The 22,876-nt window shown below is 34.7% G+C and overlaps 1 protein-coding gene across 4 annotated transcripts in view; it reads right to left on the bottom strand.

Moving 5' to 3' along the window:
• Positions 1 to 6,246: 6,246 nt before the first annotated feature.
• PCDH10 (protocadherin 10) overlaps positions 6,247 to 22,876 on the bottom strand; it is a 36,317-nt gene continuing 19,687 nt past the window's right edge. Inside the window, exons 5-6 of one of the 4 annotated variants that reach the window (XM_085222077.1) lie at positions 12,684 to 12,758; positions 6,247 to 10,416 (exon numbers count right to left, since the gene is read on the bottom strand). In XM_085222077.1, the coding sequence (XP_085078203.1) occupies positions 12,724 to 12,758 (35 nt within the window). In that variant the 3' untranslated portion in view covers positions 6,247 to 10,416; positions 12,684 to 12,723. Of the gene's footprint in view, positions 10,417 to 10,447; positions 10,875 to 12,683; positions 12,759 to 15,543; positions 15,980 to 22,876 lie in introns of those variants that run through there. The other 3 variants (XM_085222079.1, XM_085222080.1, XM_085222078.1) reach the window with 3 other exon arrangements.

Here is a 22,876-nt window from a genome sequence, read left to right as displayed (position 1 = left end):
ATCCCTCATTTGTGTGTGTGTGTGTGTGTGTTGTTCCCCTCCAACTCTGACTTACTTTCTCCTTTTGATCATGACAGCTGCTGGTGATTTAACATACAAATGGCAGCCAGAAATCAGCAGGCCACAGAGTGTCATTTGTTATACCATTTTGCCTTTGACTCCACACACTCTAAGGGGAATAAAGAGAAGGATGGTGCTGATATAATTCAAGGTGATGAGCAGATTCTTCTAACTTGAATGAGCTTCTTGTGATCTTCCATATTGTTTAAGGGTTCAAAACCTTCTGAGATTTTTGGCTATTTTCTCCCAATTTTGCTTCTATATGTTGAGATAAATTGCAGAGGGAATAGAGTAGGGTGTTAAAATACAAAATCAATCCAGAGAGGTGTTCTCACCAGCAGGGAGAAATAACAGTCTCTGTCATACCTTTCCTCCTTCTTCAAAGACCCCAGAGGAACACCAATCCTGGAAATAGGATGGGAGCAGGGATAGGTCTTCAGTTCTAGCAACAGTCTGAAAACAGTATAGTCTGAGTGGCTGCCAAAAAACTGATTGACTTCAGCTATTACCAATTTGCTTCAGTAGTACAAACAGGTTAATTCAGATACACTTTAATATCATCTCATGTATTCTGTAACATACCAGTATCTCACTTTTTAAATGTTTGCACTCACGAATTCTTTACGTATATTCACTCAGTTATAAAAATGTAATTCTAAATAGTTGTTTGGTATTTTGATTAATGGGCCAGTGTACATTTATGATAGATGACAGGACAAGATATTCACTTGGTATAGACAAGAATCACACTAGTACACACTGGACTACGAACCTACCTTTATTCTTATTGATTATTTAGATTAAACTAGTATTACAGGAGGATTTTAGCTTCATACCAATAAGTGTAGAAAAATTCTTCAAATAAATTTATATTCACTTCTCTCCTATAAGCAAAGGTTGATCAATCACCTTGCTTGTTCATGATACTCTCAAGCCAATTTAAGCATCTTGGGATGGAAAGGAAACTGGGGAAAAGGAGAGGCAGAACTTTTGTAGGTATAAGTTTTTTTTTTTGCAAGAGCAAACCAAGACCAAGAAGACAGAAGAACCTTGGGAAATATTAGTGACAACACATGCACAAGAAATGTTCTTTATTTGAAACAGCTATTTTCTGCAGTCTAAATACTCTAGTATTTTACAGTAACATAGCAATAAGGAAAAAAAAAATTATCAAAACTTCATCTCAAAGTGAAATATTCCTTTTTCTGCCCTCTTTGGAATATCTCTTACAACAAAGGCATGTTTTGCATGGCACTAGTACAGTCTGTAGGAAAAGATTGGATGAAATTGGTGAAGGCATTGCTAGAGCTGGTCCTGCAGTCAAGCAGGAAAACTGGGAGCGTTGGCCTCCTACTGTCTGGGTGCAGAGGAGCTGAGGCTGGGACTTTGTCCCTTGGTAGAGGTCAGATCAGGCTCAGCCAGGGAAATCAGGACCAGATACAGCCTCAGGATGTCTGAGGCCATCAAAATAGTTCAAGGGAGTTAGAGGGCTGAGCAAATCCTCTTTTTAAACCAGCAATTCCAAAAATCCCATTCTTTATTTTTTTTTCTTTTTGTCATTCCAGCCTATAATGCTAGTGTGCAGATACTTAAGCAAGGAAAAGTGACTTTTCCCAACTTAACTGCTGCAGTAATTCTGTTGTCCTCAAGGGGATGACTTAGGAAAGATTTCCTTTCTGGGAACTTAGCCAATTGTCCAAAATCTCTGATCTTTTCAACATCTGGCAGGTAAGTGCCAGGTAAGTCCTTCCCAGTAATGCTTTCTGTTAGTATTGGATTTTTAGACTGCCCTTACCACCACTATGTCTGAGTGTTTTTCAATAAAACATTTGTTTATATGACTAACATGTCAGATGCGGTTTGTTCTCTTGCTCTCTCCCTTTGGCAAGAAAGCAAGCTCTCTAATGGTTCCATAATATGCCTAGTATCATTCTGTACACCAAACTACAAATATCTATTGAGCAAAAACTTTGTATAAAATATTATTCACTGGGGAGCAGGCAAATGAGTCTGCATTTAGTGAGTGATAATCTGTATAAGGTAGCACATGTACATAATTCCTGCAGTAATAAATGTTTAATTGTTTTTGTAAAATGAAAAAGCAAAATAGGAGACAACACTCTAATTTTAGAAATGGCTCTAAGTTGGATTATCTGAGAAAGGGAGAACTGAATAAAGATTTCTCAAGTCCTGAAAAAATACTCTCGTCATACCACCTGCTCTGGAAATGTACCCAGCCTTTAACACCTTGGGTTTTCTGAAGGATCCTATTTTTAAGTGTACTGAGAAGACACGTATTGAACAGAACACTGCCAGAGAAAGAAGTACTGTAGGAGGCCCTTTTTATACCATACTGATCATAATATTTACCCATAATTTTGGCCCCTGAGGACAAATGCTTCTTTTATATGATGGGATCTAGACCCAATTTTCTTTTCCCAGCCCTCGCTAATCATCAAATCCAGAAGGATTTAAGTTCTGAGTGGAAAGATGAAGAGCTCTTCATTGCTTTCTTTGAAGCTGCCCCATTTTACAAAGAATAATTATATATTCTTTTGACAGAAAGACCAAGGGCACCAAATTACATATTGCTCTCTAGACTGCTAGTTAGCTCATTAACCTGCATGTGGGGAGATCTTGATATTGTAGCACCCATGTGGGCTTACATTATTTTATATTATAATCACTGTTGTTGGTTGGTTTTCTTATTATTTTGATTTAGGAACTAGATTCTATTCCCACCTCTACAATAAACAGCATTATGAAATTTCTGTTATGCTTCAGTAAAATAAGGATAGTAATACAGGCATCTGCTGTAACACTGGAGTACATTTTGCTTACCAATAAAGGATATAAAGCACACAGAACAGCAGTCAATAGAAATCTAACTTTTAAATGAATGTTTTTTCAATTTCCAGCTACTCATAGATTTTGCACTACAAAAGGTTCTCTTTTGGATGAGAAAAATAAGACGATTTCTGTTTTTGTTTTTCCTGAATCTTTAGATCTGTGAATATTAGCAGCATGTTCAATGGAGTTTTAGATTTCACTGTGCAAATGAAGAATTGAAAAACTAACAACTGCATGCGAATGGTGGTTTACAGTTTACTCCAGATAGAACAGAAACAGGAAAGAAATTTCTCCAGTCCAGTAAAACACCGTGCAGGCTTCCAATACTTTTTATTACTAGTTTTCATGCCTTTCATGCCACTCAACAGTGGAGGTCTGAAAATGAATTATATAAAAAAGAAAAGGTAAACTTCCTGCTTTGGCCTGGAATTGTTTCTGTGTTACTCCTACTTCTTGGATCAGATTTTCTGAGTAAAATGAAATAAACCTCAATCTAAAACACAGGAATTGATGATAACAACTCAGTTAGCAAATCTAAACCCAGCAAGCTTAATTTAAGTTTCTATATGGTATCTCTGACCCCAGTTCCCCTCACTAGACCTGATCCTGACTCCTACCCCAAGCTCCGTTCCCATCCTCCAGGAGTTGCTAGTGCTGAGGACTGGTCCCTGCTGCCCCCCCATAGTGTAAGAAAGACTATGATATGTCACCAGCCACTGTTTTTCAAACTCAGCTGTGATTGATCTTATTTAAATGTGTACAGGACACAGCATCATAGAATCATAAAGGTTGGAAAAGACCTCTAAGATCATCCAATCATCAAGGGGATTGTTTCTTTTTATTGTTTTTTTTTGTTTTGTTTTGTTTTTTTTCCAGAAGCTCAGTGAGGTTTAATGATTTCAGTTCAAGGTATACTGCATTTTCTCCCTAGATTGCATTAATTAACTGGCTTTTACTTCCAGCACTCATTCTCTGTCTTCTTTCTTTGTTGCTAGTCATAATATAAATCAAGCCAAGCCTGTAACAAAAAGTGAATGGCCATGATCTCCAAGGGCATCATTTAGTCTCATCTTTGGGGGTTTGAGCAGAATAATGTTGCCTTGCATTCATCATCTTTTTTTTTTTTTTTTTTTTTTGTAGATAGCATAAAGCCATAATAAATGTACTGCTCTCATGGTGAAATCTTTCTGTTTTGTGATTTTTATGTTCCTCAGCAGAGCACTACTTAAATACCAATTAATGCCATCAGTAAGACTAGGAAAAGAAGAGCACTCTCTTTCTTCTTGATGGCTGAACAGTCCCATACCACTGCTCTCCTGCCAGCATCCCATAAAGTTCTTGCTCTAGATTATTCTGAAACTCATCTAGAAAAGTAGTGTTGGAGATGAAATTACTATGTAGTTTTGACATCAGGCTTCATTTAGGTCTTTTTTTCTATTTTATTCTCACCGAACATCCACATACACATGGAGACCCTTCTATATACACCCTGCTTCTATATCCCAAGTAAAACTTAGAGCAAAAAATGTGATAGGAAATACCTTTCAGAGTAAATCTGAAAAGAGAGAAGGTCGTTAGGACATTTGTTACCTTCTAAAGCAAAACCTTCTGAAACATTCATCATTGGGGCTGGTATTTCTTTGCTGGCTTTATTCACACTTTTCTCCAGTGAATTTTTAATTATTTTCCCATTTGTAAAAACATTAATATATGTTTTCAGGACTGCATTTCTGTTGTGGTCTTCTAAGAAAATCTCAACAGAGATATCATTCAACTTTGCCTTGAAATAAAATCACTCAAAACTTGTCTGTTTTAAACTGACATATAGCCACATCCAAATTTCAGAACTTGATTTCACAGCTCATTAAAAACAGAGCTAGTAAAGTTTCCCATCTTTTGGTGTCAGATATTTTTATTGCAAATTGCTCTTGCTCAAAAATGCATGTGCATAAAGAAAGGAGAACTTTCTTTTGTTCCCCTTCAAATCACTGCAGCTTGGACCACTGCCTTTAATGGAATTAGGCTCTGATGCATACAAAATACAGTTCAGTTTTGGAGCCTGAATGTTTGAATTCAAGGCTTCTAAAACTTAAGGTTGGTTTGGTTACATTCACTTTATCGTGTTGTTGTAAGGCATTGTTATACAATACATTACTCTTCACTCTTAGTGCAACTCATAGATGAGTTACCCAAAATATGCTTTTAAGCTGATGATGAGGTGAACTTTAATCACTGAAGTGCATGTATTTGGAAGCATACTGTTTCATGAATTGCATGGCTTAACTGAATTTTATCTGTTGTATAATATAAATTTTTTAATACAAATTCAACTTCTTGTCTTCACCTCTCTTTAGTAAGAATGGTAATGTTATCTGAATCTCTTTTGCCATTCTGGGTATCTTCTGAATGACTACCATGGTTAACCATCCAGAGGACATTTTAATTAGTGCTGACACAGAGAACAAGAAAGTTTTGGCACAGTGTGTTTCATCTTGACTCAGCAAGATTTCCAGTACTCACATTTACACATTTTTGACAGGATGCTTCCTAAATGAAGCATTTGCCTTCTGGAGAACTACACCCACATAGATTTCATTTTTCCTTATGGCCCAGCCAACATACAATATCATGATCTTTATTAACAAATTCAAATTCAAAAACAATTTCAATTCAAGAAAGCTGTCCACGTTAGTTCTTGCTCGTTTCTTACATATGAGGATATCTACAAAAACACAGATGCTTCAGCAATGGATTTTAATGGCTGTATTTGTTCATATATATGTATCCATTTCATATCAAGACAGATCAGCAGATCAGAGGAAAAAAAAAGTGAAGGAGACCTTTAATATGAATCTGAGCTCTGATTGTAGGGGTCAGTGCAATGGATTTAACTCACTGTTTCAGAATTTTTCATAGCATAACATAATTAAGTCTTACTGGCTGCCTTTCACTTTGCTTCAAACAGAATAACTTTTCTGTTCTTCGTAGAGATCTGGTACCAACGTTTTGCAATCAAATTGCTATATCTAATTGTATATCAGTGATGCTTACTTACTTTGGCCCCTACAGCTTTGTATAATTTTTAATTAAAAAGTCCCAATGCCAAACAACTTAAGACTTGAACAAGGAACAATGGCAGGATATGATCAGCTTTCTCCACATAAGACATATAAATATTTAACAGCCTTGCAAAATTGCAATGACAATTTATCAGCCTAGGAAGACTATCTATTTATCCACCTTTTACCCTGAGGAATGATAGCACTTAAAAAAAAGAAGAAAAAAAAGTCTGCTGTGAGCAGGTAAAAGTTCTAAAGTCAAACAATGAAATGTGTGTTTGATTGTGGGTGTGACGCATGAGGAAGGGGCTGAATTCAAATGTTGAATACAAAACTCCATTCTACACTAAAGAACAAGTCTAATTTTCTAGTATCATAAATGCGTTTTCTACCCTTCTCTTTGAATTTACTGATAGGACCATACTCCTGCAAGAAAAAAATCCAGAGGCAACTTACCAGATTTTGAACTATAATATATACACACATATACCCCCCCAACACACATATATAGTGACTATAATGCATGAAGCATAATCTTTACAAATAATATATATCTGTGCATTGACATTCCACTTAGTTTTGCAACAATAATGTTGAAAAATTACTACACCTTGTTCAAATCAGCTGAGACTATTTAATGGAAATACTTCTTTTTTTCCCTTCTCAGTGGGCAGATTAATTAAAACCTGCATGAAATAATGGTAATTTTGTTTCAAGTAGTGAAACATTTTAGTATTTTTCAGTTTTGCAACAATCAGTCTGGAAGAAATGAAAGAAATTTAATAGGCAAGTTGCTTAGATATCCGTTGCTACACATCTAAACCAGGAATTAATAAATAAATAAATAAATTACACATCTGGTTTCATTTTGTTATTCTCTGTAAGACACTGTCTTGTGCTGGAACTTTCATTTACTCTAAAGAAAGTTCTTCACAAAGACAGCTTGTTCTACTATGCTCGCAGTTTTTATGTAAATTTAAACATTAAATATTGCTTCTGATACCTAATTGAAGGATAGAACATCTCTATTCCTACAGCTGTGTACAGATAACATCCTCTGAAGCTCAGTATGCCTTACGATGAAAATTACAGAACAGGACTGAGAGACTAGTCCATGTTATTTCTCTGAGGCAAGTTTAAGTACACTTATATCATCCCTGACAGGTATTTTTTGAACTCTTGAAAATCTTTAAAGAAGGAGGTATCAGAACCTTCCCTACTCCAACTTTCTGATGTAGATACTTCTTCTTAATATGCATCCTAAATATTTTCCAACTACTTCATTTTATTTTTTGCCCAATATGCAAATCAGAGTCCTTAGACATTAGTAGCACATACACTTAAAGGAAGAGGCAAATACAAAAAGCTAATGTTTAAAGGCATTTACATACCTATCACTGTAGATAGGCACCTAGTAGCATGATGAAATACATGGAGATGCTGAACAGTTCAATTTCAATGGGAGGTGGCTGGATGCAACAGGTATCTTCCCCACTACAACATAGAAACAGGGAAGGGATTGAACCTCTGTACGGCCAAATGCACTTCTCAGTACTTCTCTTGGGTCATAACAGATAGGTACTGTTATTTAATGTGACCTAAACCTCATGTCATCAAACATTAGCATACTGAAATTCACAGTGAACTAGGGAAATCCACAGAAGTGTTTAAATATTTTGGGAGCCGAGGATGTAGTAGTTAAAAACTTGCTGTTTCTAAGAGTCCCACATCCTATCACAATTCCTTCTGGGACTCTCCCTATGAACTTAGAAGGATTTCTATGCATATACGGATCACTATCTGTATTATCTAATATTAATTTAAAAAAAAAAAAAAGGAAAACGAGGTGTGTATCAAATACACAGTTCACTGAAAATGTTCAGCTATGGAAAAGAATGACGTGATATGATATGGTTAAGTTTTTCAGAAAAAAAAAATGCATGCAAATTGTGAAGGAAGCTTTATTAAATAAAAATACTTCACTGTCTCTGAAAAAGAAAGAAAAAATATTTCTTTTCTTCCCAAAACCTGAAAACAAACTTACTTTACATCTAATATTAATGAGGTACTTGGAAACAAAGAAAAACAAATTCCTTGGAGGCCTTTAAAAGCAGAAACAACCATTTAACATAATCCTTTAAGTGAAAGTGATGTCACGAATTTCATTGTTCTTCACAAAACTAAAAAGGCGTATCGGTGACTCTAAGTCCCACTGTCTACAGCTAGAGAAACATTCCATAGTTGGTGTATGTTCAAATCAGTAACCACTGTTTTCACTCCCTTCTGATTGTGTTTTGTACAATATACATATTTTTAAAAGGAGCCCCGAAATATATTTGAGTTATACAGATCGGCTAGAAATATCCACTAAAAGTGTTTAATAATGTTTGTTCAGAGTAGTTAAATTAACTTCAGAGCTCAGTCCAGCAGCCAGAATGATCAGGAATTGATCAGGAATCTTGTCTCAGGAATCCTCAGCAGGATGGTTTCCACATGGGTGAATTATCTGTCTTCTAGAAACTGTCATTATAAACAAAAATAATGACAGAGGGAAGAAAACCAGACTTAATAACCACATGGCAGTGGCTAAATTCAGCTTCTCACGCATTCCTCCTGTGGCAGCACTAGTGGGGGTATCAGAATTCCTGTATAACAGCATGATCCAAATTCAACTGCAATCAATGAAAGATTTTCTGTTGTCTTAATATTGGATCGTCCCCAGGCATTTGTTCAAATTTGGGTAGATGTTGCTTGATAACACAGTGTTCTATCATTTCTTTTCAGTACTTGACAGATATTAAGATACAGTGGGGAGGAAAAAAAAAACAACAACAACAAAAAGAAAAAAAAAAAGAAGAAAAGCACTTTACTACATTTTTACATTTAGTAAATGGTACTTAAGCTCCATGGAGATGAATTTACCTTTAAAAGTTTACTGTTTTCAGTATTTCATAGAAAAAAATTGCTCTAATATACCATTTCCAACCATACAATTATTACAGAACATAAAGATTATATGAAAGGGCTTGATCCTTTTCCCAGCTGAGATGGTTAATCAGCCCCTTTTAAACTCCTATGGGAGAAGGGTCAGATGAGAATGTGCCGTGTTCCTAATTTCAAACATCCTTTGTGATGAAAGAGTCGATATTTTGGCATATACTTTGCCTTTGTAGTTTGAATTCTATCAATAACTATTCCTAGCCACAAGAGAAATATTTTTAGGCAATATATTTGTATAGCTTCACAAAAGTATGTCAGAGAGATGTGCATGTGTTTGTGTGTGTGTTTATGTACGTATGCGTATTTATGAGTTTGGGATGATTTTCTTAAATTACTTCACTTACATATATCTTACATTGCAAAATGTACAGACACTCAGTGTTCTTTTCAACAACATATATAGGTGAGCTTATAGAGCCTTATAAAAGGTTTTATGATTCCAAATTAAAAAGCATAGAAATATCATCAAAATAATGGAGACTGAATTATACCTCTGATAGTACATAGCGCTCATTCTGGTAATATTGACAGCTGCATCTTTGGCATTGAAAATTCATTACAACTTTTAGACAAAATGTTGTTGTTGCTTACAGCTCTTTTTTTTTTTTTTTTTTTTTTTTTTTTTAAACAAGAAAAACAGGATTGACCAAGATACGAATATTGGGGAAGTACTATTAAAGGTTTATTTTATATTTGTTTTTAGCAAGGATAGCTTAGGAACCCTGAATTACCTTCTCATTTTAGTGTATGGTGTAGACTGTATGAATCCATTTAAAAATCAACTAAGTTGTACCACATTTTTCTCAAAATTATATATAATATAATATATATATATTTTATATTTATTTAGAAGCTTTGAAATAGTACAGTAAACACTTTGCAACACGGTGTATAAACTACAGAATGTCTTCGATAATTTGGTGGGTCTTCAGATTAACAACATTTTTGTGACCCACGGGTGAAAAGAACATGATCACAATCTCTCTTGTAAAGTTGGAATAGTTTGGGGAACACTTGATCACACAAAAATAATATAAAACAGTCAAGTTTAAAACAGTGATATTGCATTTATAATGCACATTTCTTTTATCTGTACGATTGGCTTCTTGTGGTGATTATAAACATCTAAAGGGCTCAGTGACATTTTGGAGAGAGAAAGATATATAGTGCTGTAAACAGGCACACACTGATCAGAGAGGCAAGATCAGTTGCCTCTGAAGTTTCTACAGTTCTACACATTTCAACTCATTTCTCAGGCCTGCTGAGAGCAATTAGGTCCTATTGTTGGCCATGATGTCTCCAACAGCACACAAATCCTTCAGTTAGACAGAACTGGATGGCCAAGATAATGAAGTTGAAAGTTGATGCTTTTTGTTGGTCGACTTTTGTGCAAATCATGCTGCTTCAGGTAAGTCCTGTAGAAGTGACTAGCATATCCTTTTCCGTGCTGCAGGAAAGAAAAAAAGACACTTCTGAGAGAAAAAGGAAAAAATCAGTCCCCAACAGTTCTTAGGTTTAGTATTTCTTAAAGTGTAGAGAGATAATCAAAACTTGTCACAAACTGTTGCTTAAAATTCCCATTGTAGCAAACAGTTTAATGTTGATTCATTTTTTTCAGAGAAAAGTCTTTTTGAGGCTTGATAGTCTGAAAACCAAACTTCTCATGTTGTTTTATTATTCTGTCTAACACATCATGGCAAGTATTCCAGTGTGCCTCTATAGAAACAGTACAAGAACAAGGCAAATAGTCAGACTTGTAGTTCAATATTACAGGAATTTCCAAGCCTATTTTTTCCTAGTTCGTCTTGTTATTTGAAGCAAGATCTAGAATCCCCCAGATTCAGAAGCTGGTTTTCCTTCCTTTCAAAGTGAACCATTATCCTCATCACCAAATGACCCTTTAGTCTGGTTTGACAGAGAGATGAAAAAATGGTACATTAGTGCTACAATTAAAATTTCAGCATTTACTGTTAGGCTGGAAATTAACTTGTGTTACACAAATGAAAAAGGTCAATGCATTAGCAAACCCATATCCTAATCCAGCAGCTGTGCTAGCTATATTATCTCAAGACACTGCTTATTTTAACTGTAATTGGGAGCAAAGGTAACAAATGATTTGTATAGCACTCAGAAAGACCCTGGGTTAAATTCTGATCTCAGTTGCACACAAAGTTGAGACAAGGAACTGGCTCAGTTGCTGAAGCATTATTAGTACCATTACTACCGTCGTCTTCATTGTTGTTATTGTTTAGTAAAGCTGAAATGTTAAAATCAGCTTTTACCTTAGCTCCAAATCAACTACATTCTCTACCTGAAATTCTGTGTATTCCTGACCATGAAGTGTTACAACTAAAATAAAAGGAAACTTAGCTTGAACTAAGCCATCCATATATACATGCCTGCATGTAACAAACAGATCCAGTCTCCATTCCATTTAACAAATATACACATGAGCCATATTTATTACCTATAGATACATGCACTAATAAACATATGAGGTTTATCACTGTATCACAATGACTTTAGTTTACTCACAGAAAAATGTTAACATGGCATTGTTTGTTTGATCTAGCCTACTTATCCCATGGGATGCATACAGAAAAATGTTACAAACATTTATTCGTAAGCTACTTGTTCAATGCACAGACACCTGCCAGATCTGTTATTAACATTAAAATATCTATTACAGTTTTGAAATTTCATTCTGTAGCAAATCAGCAGCAGAATGCAAAAGGATTTTTAAAAGCTCCAGCAAGAGTTTTGTTAAGATTAAGGAGATCAGAATCTTCACGATCTTTTGAGGTAGTATAGGATCAGACCAATCAAATTTCTAGACAACTTTATAAGAATATATTTTAAATATAACAAGAAACAATAATTCCAATAATAATAACAAGATTTATATTTGATCTTCAATACTTTTTCCAAAAGTTCATTAATAATTTCAATGCTCTTGTAATTACATAAGTACAGTAGTCTTGATTGTTGTCTGCCATTGAGAAATTCATACTGCAGTACATACACAGGACTTTCATGAGACAAAACTATATAGACACACAGCACTACTTTCTTTCTACTCCTGTCTAACAGTGCACTGGAGTTATTAGCCTGGTAGTTGAGGCACACAACATTTGTTAAAGATATTCTTTCAGATAATATAGAGTCTGAACTGCTGCCTGAGTCTAATCTTTTGCCATGAAAATCAGTACTTTTTTTTTTTTAATTTTATTTTAAACTTTTATTAATATGCTTATATCAGGCCATTTTATAGTAATAACTAAATATTATGAGTCAGGGTGCAGAACACATGCGACTCTCTCCACCTACAAAAATCCTTGTCCCAAATCCTCAGGTATCCTCTGCCAACATACAAAATACTTTGGATTTCAAAAGTAAGTTTTGTCCACCATGGTGGTTTTTTTTTTTTGTTTGTTTGTTTGTTTCCTCTGTAGCTGCACAGAAATCTATGTGCAGGGAAATCTCTCCATGTCTATACCAGTTTCCGTCTTTTTACAGATGGGGAATATAAGTCAGAGAGGTTAAATGGAAAGGAGGATGGAAGTAGTTTAAAACAGGGCAATAAAAGTCCTGACAGCTAATTCTGGTGCTGTGTGTGTGAGTGCGTGTGTGTTCATAAGTAAACTCAAAGTATAAACACTAAGCCTCTCTGTATCACAATTTCTCCATCTGTAAAATGGGAATAATATTGCTTACCTATCTCCTAGAGGTGCAGGAAGGTTTAAATCACTATTCTTTATAATCCACTTTGAGATCCAGAGATGGCAAATGCTACAGAAATGGAAGTATCAGAGTCAGTGTAAGAGCTGGAACAAGAACACCATAATTTCTGGTGCCTAATTCTCCTTCAAGATCTCAGCTCTCTCCTTCATCTTTATTTTATTTCCTGTTGCAAATTCTCAGACCAAGTGTATAGGGAAACTTCGAGTCTGTGTGAGTATGGATGTTAGAAAGAGGGTTTTAATGATGAGCCATTTCCTAATACTTTTAATGTACTATTTGTATATACGTATACATTCTCACAGTGGTTGAGGTGAACAGGATTATTAAATAATCACACGTATTCCAATTAAAATTCTTAGGATACATGATTTATGCTGTACTGACTATTGATTCTTCTCAAAAGACCTTAACTAAGGTTTTGAGCATTACAGTAAGAATGTTTAATGCATGAAATTTATACAGAATTTCAATAAAAACAGGAAATAAACACAGCAAAAATATATTAAGGTTCACTTATCCCACCATACTCATTAGTAAGCCTCCCATTCACATTGATGAGCTAGTTCTCTGTAGGTTGATGAGAGAAGACATGTAAATACATCAGTGGTAGGTGAACAGAAAAATGCTAACATAAGAAATAGAAAGTAGAAAATAAAATATGCCTTGATTATTCCTAGCTTATGAATCAGAAATGAACAGAAAATACTGTAAAGCCCTTATAAATAAATCTTCCTTCCAACCCATAATGAATCATCCTATTGCATCCAAATGTTGTCAGACTATTACCTCACAGCCAGGACTAAAGCAATATACATTTCTGCTTCTGGCAAACCCTGGAAAGTATTGCATGTACTTGGAAGACCTTCAGACTCTCAGAATAAAAAGAGTTCTCCTGTTTAGCATTGCTAGCTAATCTAACTAGCGCAAGAGAGAAGGCCCACTGCTTTCCTCCACTGCTGGCAAACAAAGCAGCAAAAGAAGACACATGCTGTACCTTTTATAATTATTGTCACCTTCTCTGTACTATATTTAGGAGCTCCAAAATGTCCCACAGCATTCTATCTGCTGTAACAGATTGACTGCAGACTTCTTCTAAGTGCCACCAGTCTAGAGAACCCCTAGCTAGTAAGATCTCCAAAGAACGTGGAATTCTGTGTGTGCTGCTGCAGTTACAGAAATACTACTGATGCCCCTCCACTTAAGAGAAAGAAGACACACCTAAAAGACTCTCCTTTACATCAGAGAAAGCTCTGCAACAGGAGAATGGGAAAAAACTATATATGAACTCTCATCTTTCTATTTCAGCTCCAAATTCTCTTTAGTCGGTGCAAGTAATCTCTTGGTACTATTTATTTTCCCACGTGCTTTCAGATAAGCTTCTATGCAAACATTCAATGCATGTTTTTTTATCTTCTTTTTTTTTTTTTTTTTAAACGTTATTGTTTTAACTCAGCCTCATTGAATAGAGATCGTGCTTTCAGTAGCAGCAAAATGTATCCTACATTAAGTAACCTGTCAGCTTCAGTGGAGCTCTAATTTAGCTATAAGCAACCAGATTTTAGGAAAGAGGTCAACAAGTGAGTGGGAATGCAGAGTAAACTATTACAGCTCCCTCATCTTTTGTAGTGGTGTATCCAAGTAAAGGGTGAGACACACGGCTGGGGGATGTAGGATGGGGAAGATTACTCTGCTGCCATTCACGTTCTGTGGATAAAAAATTATGCCAGTCATTACAGGTTCCAGTTCAGCATATTTTGCAATTCATTGTGGTTTTTTGTTTGTTTGTTTTGTGTTTTTTTCTTTTTTTTTTAACAAACTGTTATTCAAACAAGTATTTTAAAACATTGCTAATAAAATTTCATGAAAATTCTATTAGCAGCATTATAAGAGATTGACTTCTTCAGTTCCATTGTACTTTGGTACACAAATAGGAAAATAACTTTATCATATCTATTCCTCATGAATTATTCTTCTAGTTGAGTGAATCTTTAGTTAACTGTGCTTCATACCTGTGTACCCCATACAGCACACTTGAATGAAATAACTTGTGTTCCAGATGCCCACACTACTTTTTACCCATTTCATACAGTTTTGTTAAATCTGCATTATATCATCTAATTGAAAAAAGGAAGATGGAATATACTTACTTATGTCCCTTTAAAGTGGGGGGGGGGGAAAAAGAGCACCTAAAGTTAGTGATTCAGTTGGTTATGGTAGTCACTGCTTATGGGCTTATTCATATGTGCGTATATAAAATTTGTGATAGGTCTGAAGGCTCCTGAAGGCCCAAGGGAGTTAGGTAAAAATGAGGCCACATTCTGCCTTGCCATTGCTGGCATCTAATGGAATAGAGAAGAAGCTCATGCATGTAAACACTTGCATCAGAGCAGAAGATGTCTCTAACAAAGATATAAATTGCATCTTCATTACTTAAATAGCTTTTATGAGATCTGCAAAATGTAAAATGTAGTTTCTAAAACAAAACAGCAGCATTTGAACTGAACTGATGTGTACAATTACTCAGATTTCACCAAAAAAAAAAAAAAAAAGGCATTAGGTCCTGAAGCTTAGGCCAAAATGCAAGGGTTTAGAAATTATTGCAGTGAATCTTTTCTATAAGATTTTATTAAAATACACGCATCCCACGGACATTAAAATATTTCCTTGGAGACTTCGTCTTTACTTCTAGAACAAAGGACATTATGTTCAAGAGCTATCTTTCATACAAAATAAAGAATGTAGTCCCAAACGTTGTCTTGTATTAAGTGCATTACCAGCCAAACCAAATTTGACAGTGGTGGACACTGCACTGACCATAACCTAGTGGACACAACGAATAATATTACCTTTGGGGAAATAATATTACTTAGGGAAAAAGGGTTTTGCCCTTTGCCCTTAAGTACAAAAACATCACTTTTCAAATTTGAACACAGTGCTGAGATCCATATCAACAACTTGAATGTTCTTCTTTGAAAAAAAATTTTATTCATTGACGCATATTGTCACTTCTGTTAGCTTAATTTCAAAATATGAAAGTGCACGCCTAATAAAAAATGTTTTCTATTTTTAAGATGTTATTGATGTTTGGTGCCTACGTGCTTCTGGAGGTGTGCTGATCCCACCAGGAGTTCACATTGAATGTGCCTCGGTAAATATTTTCATATGGCAACGATACAATTGTTGACACCTTGTGACAGCCGTTGAAATCTAATTCCTTTGTGCTATTGAATGCTCTGAGATTTATATTGCACCTGGACTCAGCCGATTCTCTGAAAAAAGAATTACAGTTCTTAAGAACAGGTATTCAAGTCTCAATTCAAAGGATAGCCCTAAACATAGAAAATTTCTCTTTTTTCTTTATATGAAAGTTTAAGTCAGTTTAAGCACTGTCCATAATCAACACATGCTTTATGTTAAACATGTGATTGACAAGGATTCTCTTTTGAATCAAGCAAGCTTTTTGTCATCAGTTTTCTGTGGCAAATAATTCACTTGTATTTGGATTTCTGTGCTAAGTGTTGACTATTTTTTTCACTGCCAGGAACAACCCCGTGGCATAGTGTGTCGGAGTTGCCACTCTATTTCTGGTTGCCGTTATTTACTACAGAAACAACACTTTTAAATTACTACAACACAGTATAAAAAGTGCTGAGGTTCACTCTATAATGTACCCTAGAAATAACAAAGTCAGTTTTCCCACAAGTAGAATAAGAACAGGAAAACACCTTCATCTTTCTGTATTATTGCAACTGTATTATCTACCTGAATACACTAAGAATAATACATGACATCACTCTTCTAGTCAGAGAACCATGAAACATTTCATTTTGAAAGAGCACTTATAATTAAGTACTGTATTAGTTCTGATTAAGTAACTCCCAAATTATCCTTCATGTAAGTCATACATACTCCCTAAGAATATTGCCAATTTCTTCATCAAGAATTCATTCTAATTGCATACATATTCTTGTAGCAAATTCACATTCTCCATATTCACATTCACTTTAAGCTAATAATTTTGGTACCACTCTTAGTAATCCTAGTATTTGATTCCTTTCATTGTTGTAAGTATTCCTTATGTATTCGTATGCAACTATCATTTCTTCTCAGATCTTCTTTTCTTCCTTCGCTTAAAAAAAAAAAATCAACATTTTATTGTACTCTTCTGAAATCTATACTATACATCTCTTTAAGCTGACAAGCCTGAAAATGAACACGTCAGTTTGAGAGTTAAGCAATGCAGAATGCACTGAAGGTTAGCTACAATGTGACTTAAAATTTTCAGTGCCCTGGGGAGAAAAGGGAGGATATGAACAAGTCCTCCTAAATTGCCCTTAAGTGCCTAAGTTCCCCATAGATTCAAGACAGAAGTAGACACACACACACACACACATATATATATATAAGGTCACCATATGGTGGCCTTCAGAGGCATCTAAATTATTCACACTGACTCAAGCCTAAAATAATTAAACGTACTTCTTCTTACAATAGGCAACATGCATTACAGCATTACATCAATATCACACTGTGTATCTCTGTGCAATTTATCTTTGTCATTACATTTTTTCTACCACCCCTCTCTCCTGATGTCATTAGGATTTGGCAAGAATGATGTTTCCTCTCTTTTTGTGAGCATTTTCTTTTCTATTTCACTAAGCACAGTACTTTACATTGTCTTTTATGAGTAGCATAGATTCAGGTTTCAGAGAGTTCTTCCCGGTTTGCCAAGATAATATATTTAAGTGTATAATATAAACTTCAAAAAGACACATTGGCACGGTTTCTATCTATAAATGAAATGTGCCCTTAACCATTCTTTCTCAAAATACCACTAGAATGGAATGATTTACGTCCCCATTATTAAAATTTCTCAGCCCTATCCTGTCATATATGGGAGCTATACAGTGTGATTAAATTCATTCCGTCTTCAGGAATGGTTCCTGGCTGGTGTTCTAATCTACACCATGCCCAGTTACAAAGGCCAAAAGGACACCAGAGAGCATAAGGCATTATTGACCATAACACCTCAGTGTTAGAAAGGATCATGCTTAAGTAATGAGAAGAAATAATGGATATAAAATATACTGCAAATACAAAACACACAGCACTTTGTTTCAAGTAGAACAGGAAAAAAAAAAGTTGTCACTGCATTTCATTTGCATTTCCTATCAGTACTCATAGTTATACACAGTTATATTCATTTGTCATCTAAATGCCAAATGAGAACAGATAGATGTCAAATTAAAGCACAAATAGGAGACTAAGAAAGTAATAAAGTCATAGAATGTTATTCTGACATTAGATTAATCCACACTATCATCATCTACAACGTTGCTTATGAATAAAGACAGGCTTTGTTCAAGAAGTTTCAGACTAAATCCTTGTATGGTGCTGAATGCAGCCATGAAGCTGGAAGTGAAAAGATAAAGTCAAAGGACTTAACAGGAGTCTGTCATCCCCACAACTTCTTTGGTGAATCTAGTCTGCTTCCATTTTTTTCTAACCCACATGACTCCTGTAAAAACATCATGTAAAATAGTATCATTTACACATATGAAAGATTCCTGTGCATACAGGAAGTGTTTGATTTAGTCTTGCAACGCATACATGCACAAAATTTTCAGGTAGAATTTAGGAAGCAAGTTCAACAAGTCCACAGTATTTTCTTCAACCAATGATGACAGTTACCCTATCAAAGAAAATGATTAATTATCTTTGGTTGAATTTTCAGTGAAATCACATTGCTTATCATTCACGGTATTTAATTCTCCCAGATTTTAGGCATAGAAGTTAAAAATTGTACTCCAATTGTCTGCATCTTTTATTTCCTGCCTTATAAGAAGATACCAACCATATAATTTTTCACTCTTCTGACTTCACCTTACTGTGTTTCTAAAACAAATTAAACACACTGACAGGTATTTCCCAGCAGCAATCATCTTACTGCTTACGTGCAACTGTGGATTCTCAGTGTCTAGTGTACAAATAGAGCTGTTTACAGGCTTGCTAGATAAATAGCAACACTGATCCCTATAGTGTGCTTGTTCAAAAATGATAGATGTGGTTTCTTTTCTTACAGGCTATATGTTGCATTCTTTAAACAGTTTTTCCTATTCTTCCTCTTTTGGTCAAGAAAAAATTAGGAAGAAAAGCTCTCTAAAATTAAGGCAGTGGAAATGACAGCAGAAAATCAGAGTCACTGTGTGCATGGAAAGAGCGAGAAACAAGAATCATATCCTCTGCCATACAGCCCAAGTAGTTCCTAAGAGAGGCAAACAGAGAGGAAAACACTTTTCAGCATGTAGAGCCAAGAATAGTTACACATTCAATGCTCCGGATCCTGACTGTCACATTAAGGTTTGTACATGTAAGAACAACATTTATTCATAATGAAGAGAGTTTGCCTATCAAAAATAAATAACTTCAGTGGCTTTGAAAATTTTAACTGAAAACACCTCATTGCTTTCCAGAGAAACTCATGTCCATAACTGACTAAGTTACTTTTGACATAGGATTTACAATTACAAGAGGAGAATTTCAAAAATGACTCCTGAAGTCTTTTTTTTCTGCAATTCCTTCCATATTCTACTGGTATGAATGCAGAAAGTAGCATTTGGTTATTATTATTCTTTTAAAAACTGACGAGAGATGGCAGAGTATATTAAGTCAAACCAAAAGTTCAGTATTATTTCAGATTTGTTACTCATGTTCCCTTTTTTTTTTCTGTTTACTTGTCTTTGTTATAGATGCAAAGAGTGCTATAGTCTTCCTAGATAAAAGATGCTATAGAAGCCAACTAACTGGTGAGTGTTTTCATCAGTTCTTTAAGTAGCACAGGGTACTGTGCTGTACTGTTCTGAGACCATAGTGGCATAACAGGATTCAAACAATTGTATATACATATAACAGTTACCACCTGTGCTTTAAAATTAGAATATCAATATTAGAATATTAATTGTTTTTAAAAAGCATTTTTATATGTTTTATTGAGTTGAAGCCAAGTTATCTTTGCATATTTATATATTCCTAATTTTGCTTTCTGAATTATCGATTTCCTTTCTATCATTGCAGTAATATCTTGTAAGTGCTCTTCCCTTTGAGTGATAGCTGCAAGAGGAATACATTCAGATGAAGAATGCAAACCAGTCAGGAATGTAAGGCAGAAATACCTTTCAGAAGTTACGCAATAATCACTGAACAGTAAAGCATCCTAAGTGGTTTATTCAAAACCGTACCAACTATAATGAATAAAAGCATCATAGTCTTCCTCTGCCTTGATCATAGTTTAACTGTTTAATTATAATAACCTATGTAATTTTTAAATTATTATTTTTATTTCTTTATCTAGTAAGCTTTATTTACCTCATATAGACATACCTGAACTGGCAAAATTTTACATTTATTTTAGAATAAATTTCTTAGCATTGCAGATACAGATATACATCAGCATAAATGGGAACGCTCTAGTAGATTTTGTAGAAAGTATGTTTCTTAGCATTATATGTTGGCTTTTCATCTCTGCTTCCATCTTTGCTGAGCAATCCTGAGCAGTATCATTCTCATTTGTGCAGAAATGAGAGTTGTACCCTGTTATGCAAATAAATTCCTGACTATAAGTTGAATTCCACTGCCTGTTACAGGACAAGTGGGATGCTGAACTTAGCAGATCAGAATTGAAGTTGAAAGACACAGTTTTAACAACTGTTTTACTGCATGAAGCTGTTCTAATCACAAATGAACAGCTCTCCCATGGCATTTCAATGCAACTTTTTCTTTTAATTCAGCATTAGAATATTTTCTTTCTTCTGAGCCCAAGAATTATATCAAAGATGTAACCTACTGGTACTAATTCGTTCACTTTAACTTATGTGCACGTTTACTTAAAGTATGTGTGGAAATCGTAAATTGAGTTTAAAAAGACTTAATGGCAGCAATAGCCAGCTTACAAGCTTACCTGATTGGTATTAGAAATCAAGTTGACTAATTTTAAACACATAAATGTAGACAAGGATAATATTTTTTAGAAATGAATCAAGCGCTCCATTCAAAATAATTATTTACATCAGTGTAAATGCAATGCGATAATTTCTATCACAGCTGTGGTAAAACCACATAAATGATTTTCAGAAGTATGATGTAACTAAATAAGACATAAAGAAAGTACTTATTTTATGATACAGTTCTTACTCCATGATACTTAGCTCGCTTAATCTTGGTAACTTTTCTAAAATAGTAAAGACTTCATGCTTAATACATCTTTCATATATTTATGTTAAATAATAGCAGAAAATTGTGTTACATTGCCCTGTCACACAGGAATACCCTTTGTAATCCCAAATACATATCTCCACACATATCCTTCGGTGTACATTTTTTTATTCTTTTGAAATATAATCAAATACGTAAACATTTTTCTCCTATTTGTTCTAATCCAATTCAGAGAGTGTTTACGTTAGCTCTGTGGTAGATTACTTGAAATAAATTGATAGTCCAGTTCTTAAACATTCAGCTCTGCAAAGACTTCTGAGAGCTTTTCAATTTTATTTGTAAAGCTGACTTGGGTACGTTGATTTGAGAAGATGCCAAACATTTCATAGAACCAGAACCTTGGACTACACTTTAACGTAAACATAGATACTTTTGCCCAGACCCAAGCCTGATTTCCCTGATCACGCACAGATCTTCACTGTGCCTCTTCTGCAGAATGAGGCAATGACTATCCAGGCTAAGAAACAGAATCACAGAGTGAGGAGAAGCTTACAATTACATTTTTCGGGTGGTAAAAACAAAACTGATGAAGTCATTTGACACTAGAAAGCTAGACTTATGTGCATCTATCAGAGGCAGTGAAAATGTTTAGTATCCATGCCACGCAATACAAAACAGCCAAAGAAGGGAATTTTTCTTGTTCCACTTTACCTTCCTACCAGCTTTACCTGGCTACCAGCTATCTGGGAAAGGGATCAGGTTTTATATTCTTTCTCTCTTTTCCTATCAAACCTAATAAGGTGTTGGTAATAATTATCATGATAATGATAAGGTTTTCTCAGTGAAGATGCTTTTGTGTACACTGAAAATACTGTAGAGTTAATTAGGGGGCTACTTTAGAACACAATTGTTATTCTACAATATCTCCTTAGACACTGTTATGTTGTGCAGTAAATAGCCCCGTATGTATTTACTTAACTTGCTTCCACAGTAGATTAAGCCATGCCTAAGTAATTTTTAAAGCAAAATAATCATTTCCATACAGAAAATTAAGGTATTATGGCAGTATCTGACTCTTTTCATATATCAAAAAGCAGGAAAAAAAAAAAAAGAAGTCAGTGCATTTAGGAAAATTCTAAGGCATTATTAAAGTATCTTAGAATGACCCACAGTGACGGAGGAAAACAATGAAACAAAACAGAAAAAGAATTTAAAAACTACCTCTTATCATCAGTTGTAGACCAGCCCTCTACTGGGAGGGATAAGATGGTGCTACAGTAATCACTTTAGCACCTTGCCTAAAGTAGTAGGAATAGATCTGTCTGATAAGACATTCACTGTGAAGATGGTCTCTGTTAGAAAGCCTACAGTATCTGGTACATCAGAGTTGAAATCTTGGATTAGAGCTTTTGGCGACTATAGCAAAAATATTATAAATAAGTACTAGAATAACAACTATTGATTGAAAAATTACACCAAAATGGTTGCTGTTAATTTTAAAATATATATAAATCACCCAAAAGCTACATTTTATTTTCCTTAACAGTGCTACTTCACTTATTTAAATTTTCCTAATCAAGTCCAGAATCTCTTGTATGTTTTACAAGCATTCTAGTCATGAGAATATCTTAACTATTTGCAGAAAGTCATTGTTGAAATCACATGGATGAATAAGAAGAAAATGAGTCTAACTTATGCAGATCATTGCAAGTTACAAGTATTCTGGAGTCACTCTGAGGAAATAATTTTGAAAAATCCTACAAATCAGCGATCCTAATTGTATTCATGACAAACACATGAAAGAACTTTAGAAATATATACTTCAAAATATATTAGGTCTAGAGAGACTTACTTTCAGTGATTCTGTGGAAATTGGCACGTAAGTCCAATGGCTTACATCAGTAAGATGAAAATTTGTTAATGAGACTTAAAGAAACACTCTAAAGTATGAGGAT

This window comes from Meleagris gallopavo, chromosome 4 (genome assembly GCF_905368555.1).
Source record: "Meleagris gallopavo chromosome 4, MGAL_WU_HG_1.1, whole genome shotgun sequence".
In the NCBI taxonomy this organism is placed as follows: domain Eukaryota; kingdom Metazoa; phylum Chordata; class Aves; order Galliformes; family Phasianidae; genus Meleagris; species Meleagris gallopavo.
This window is presented reverse-complemented; position numbering and strand designations above follow the sequence as displayed.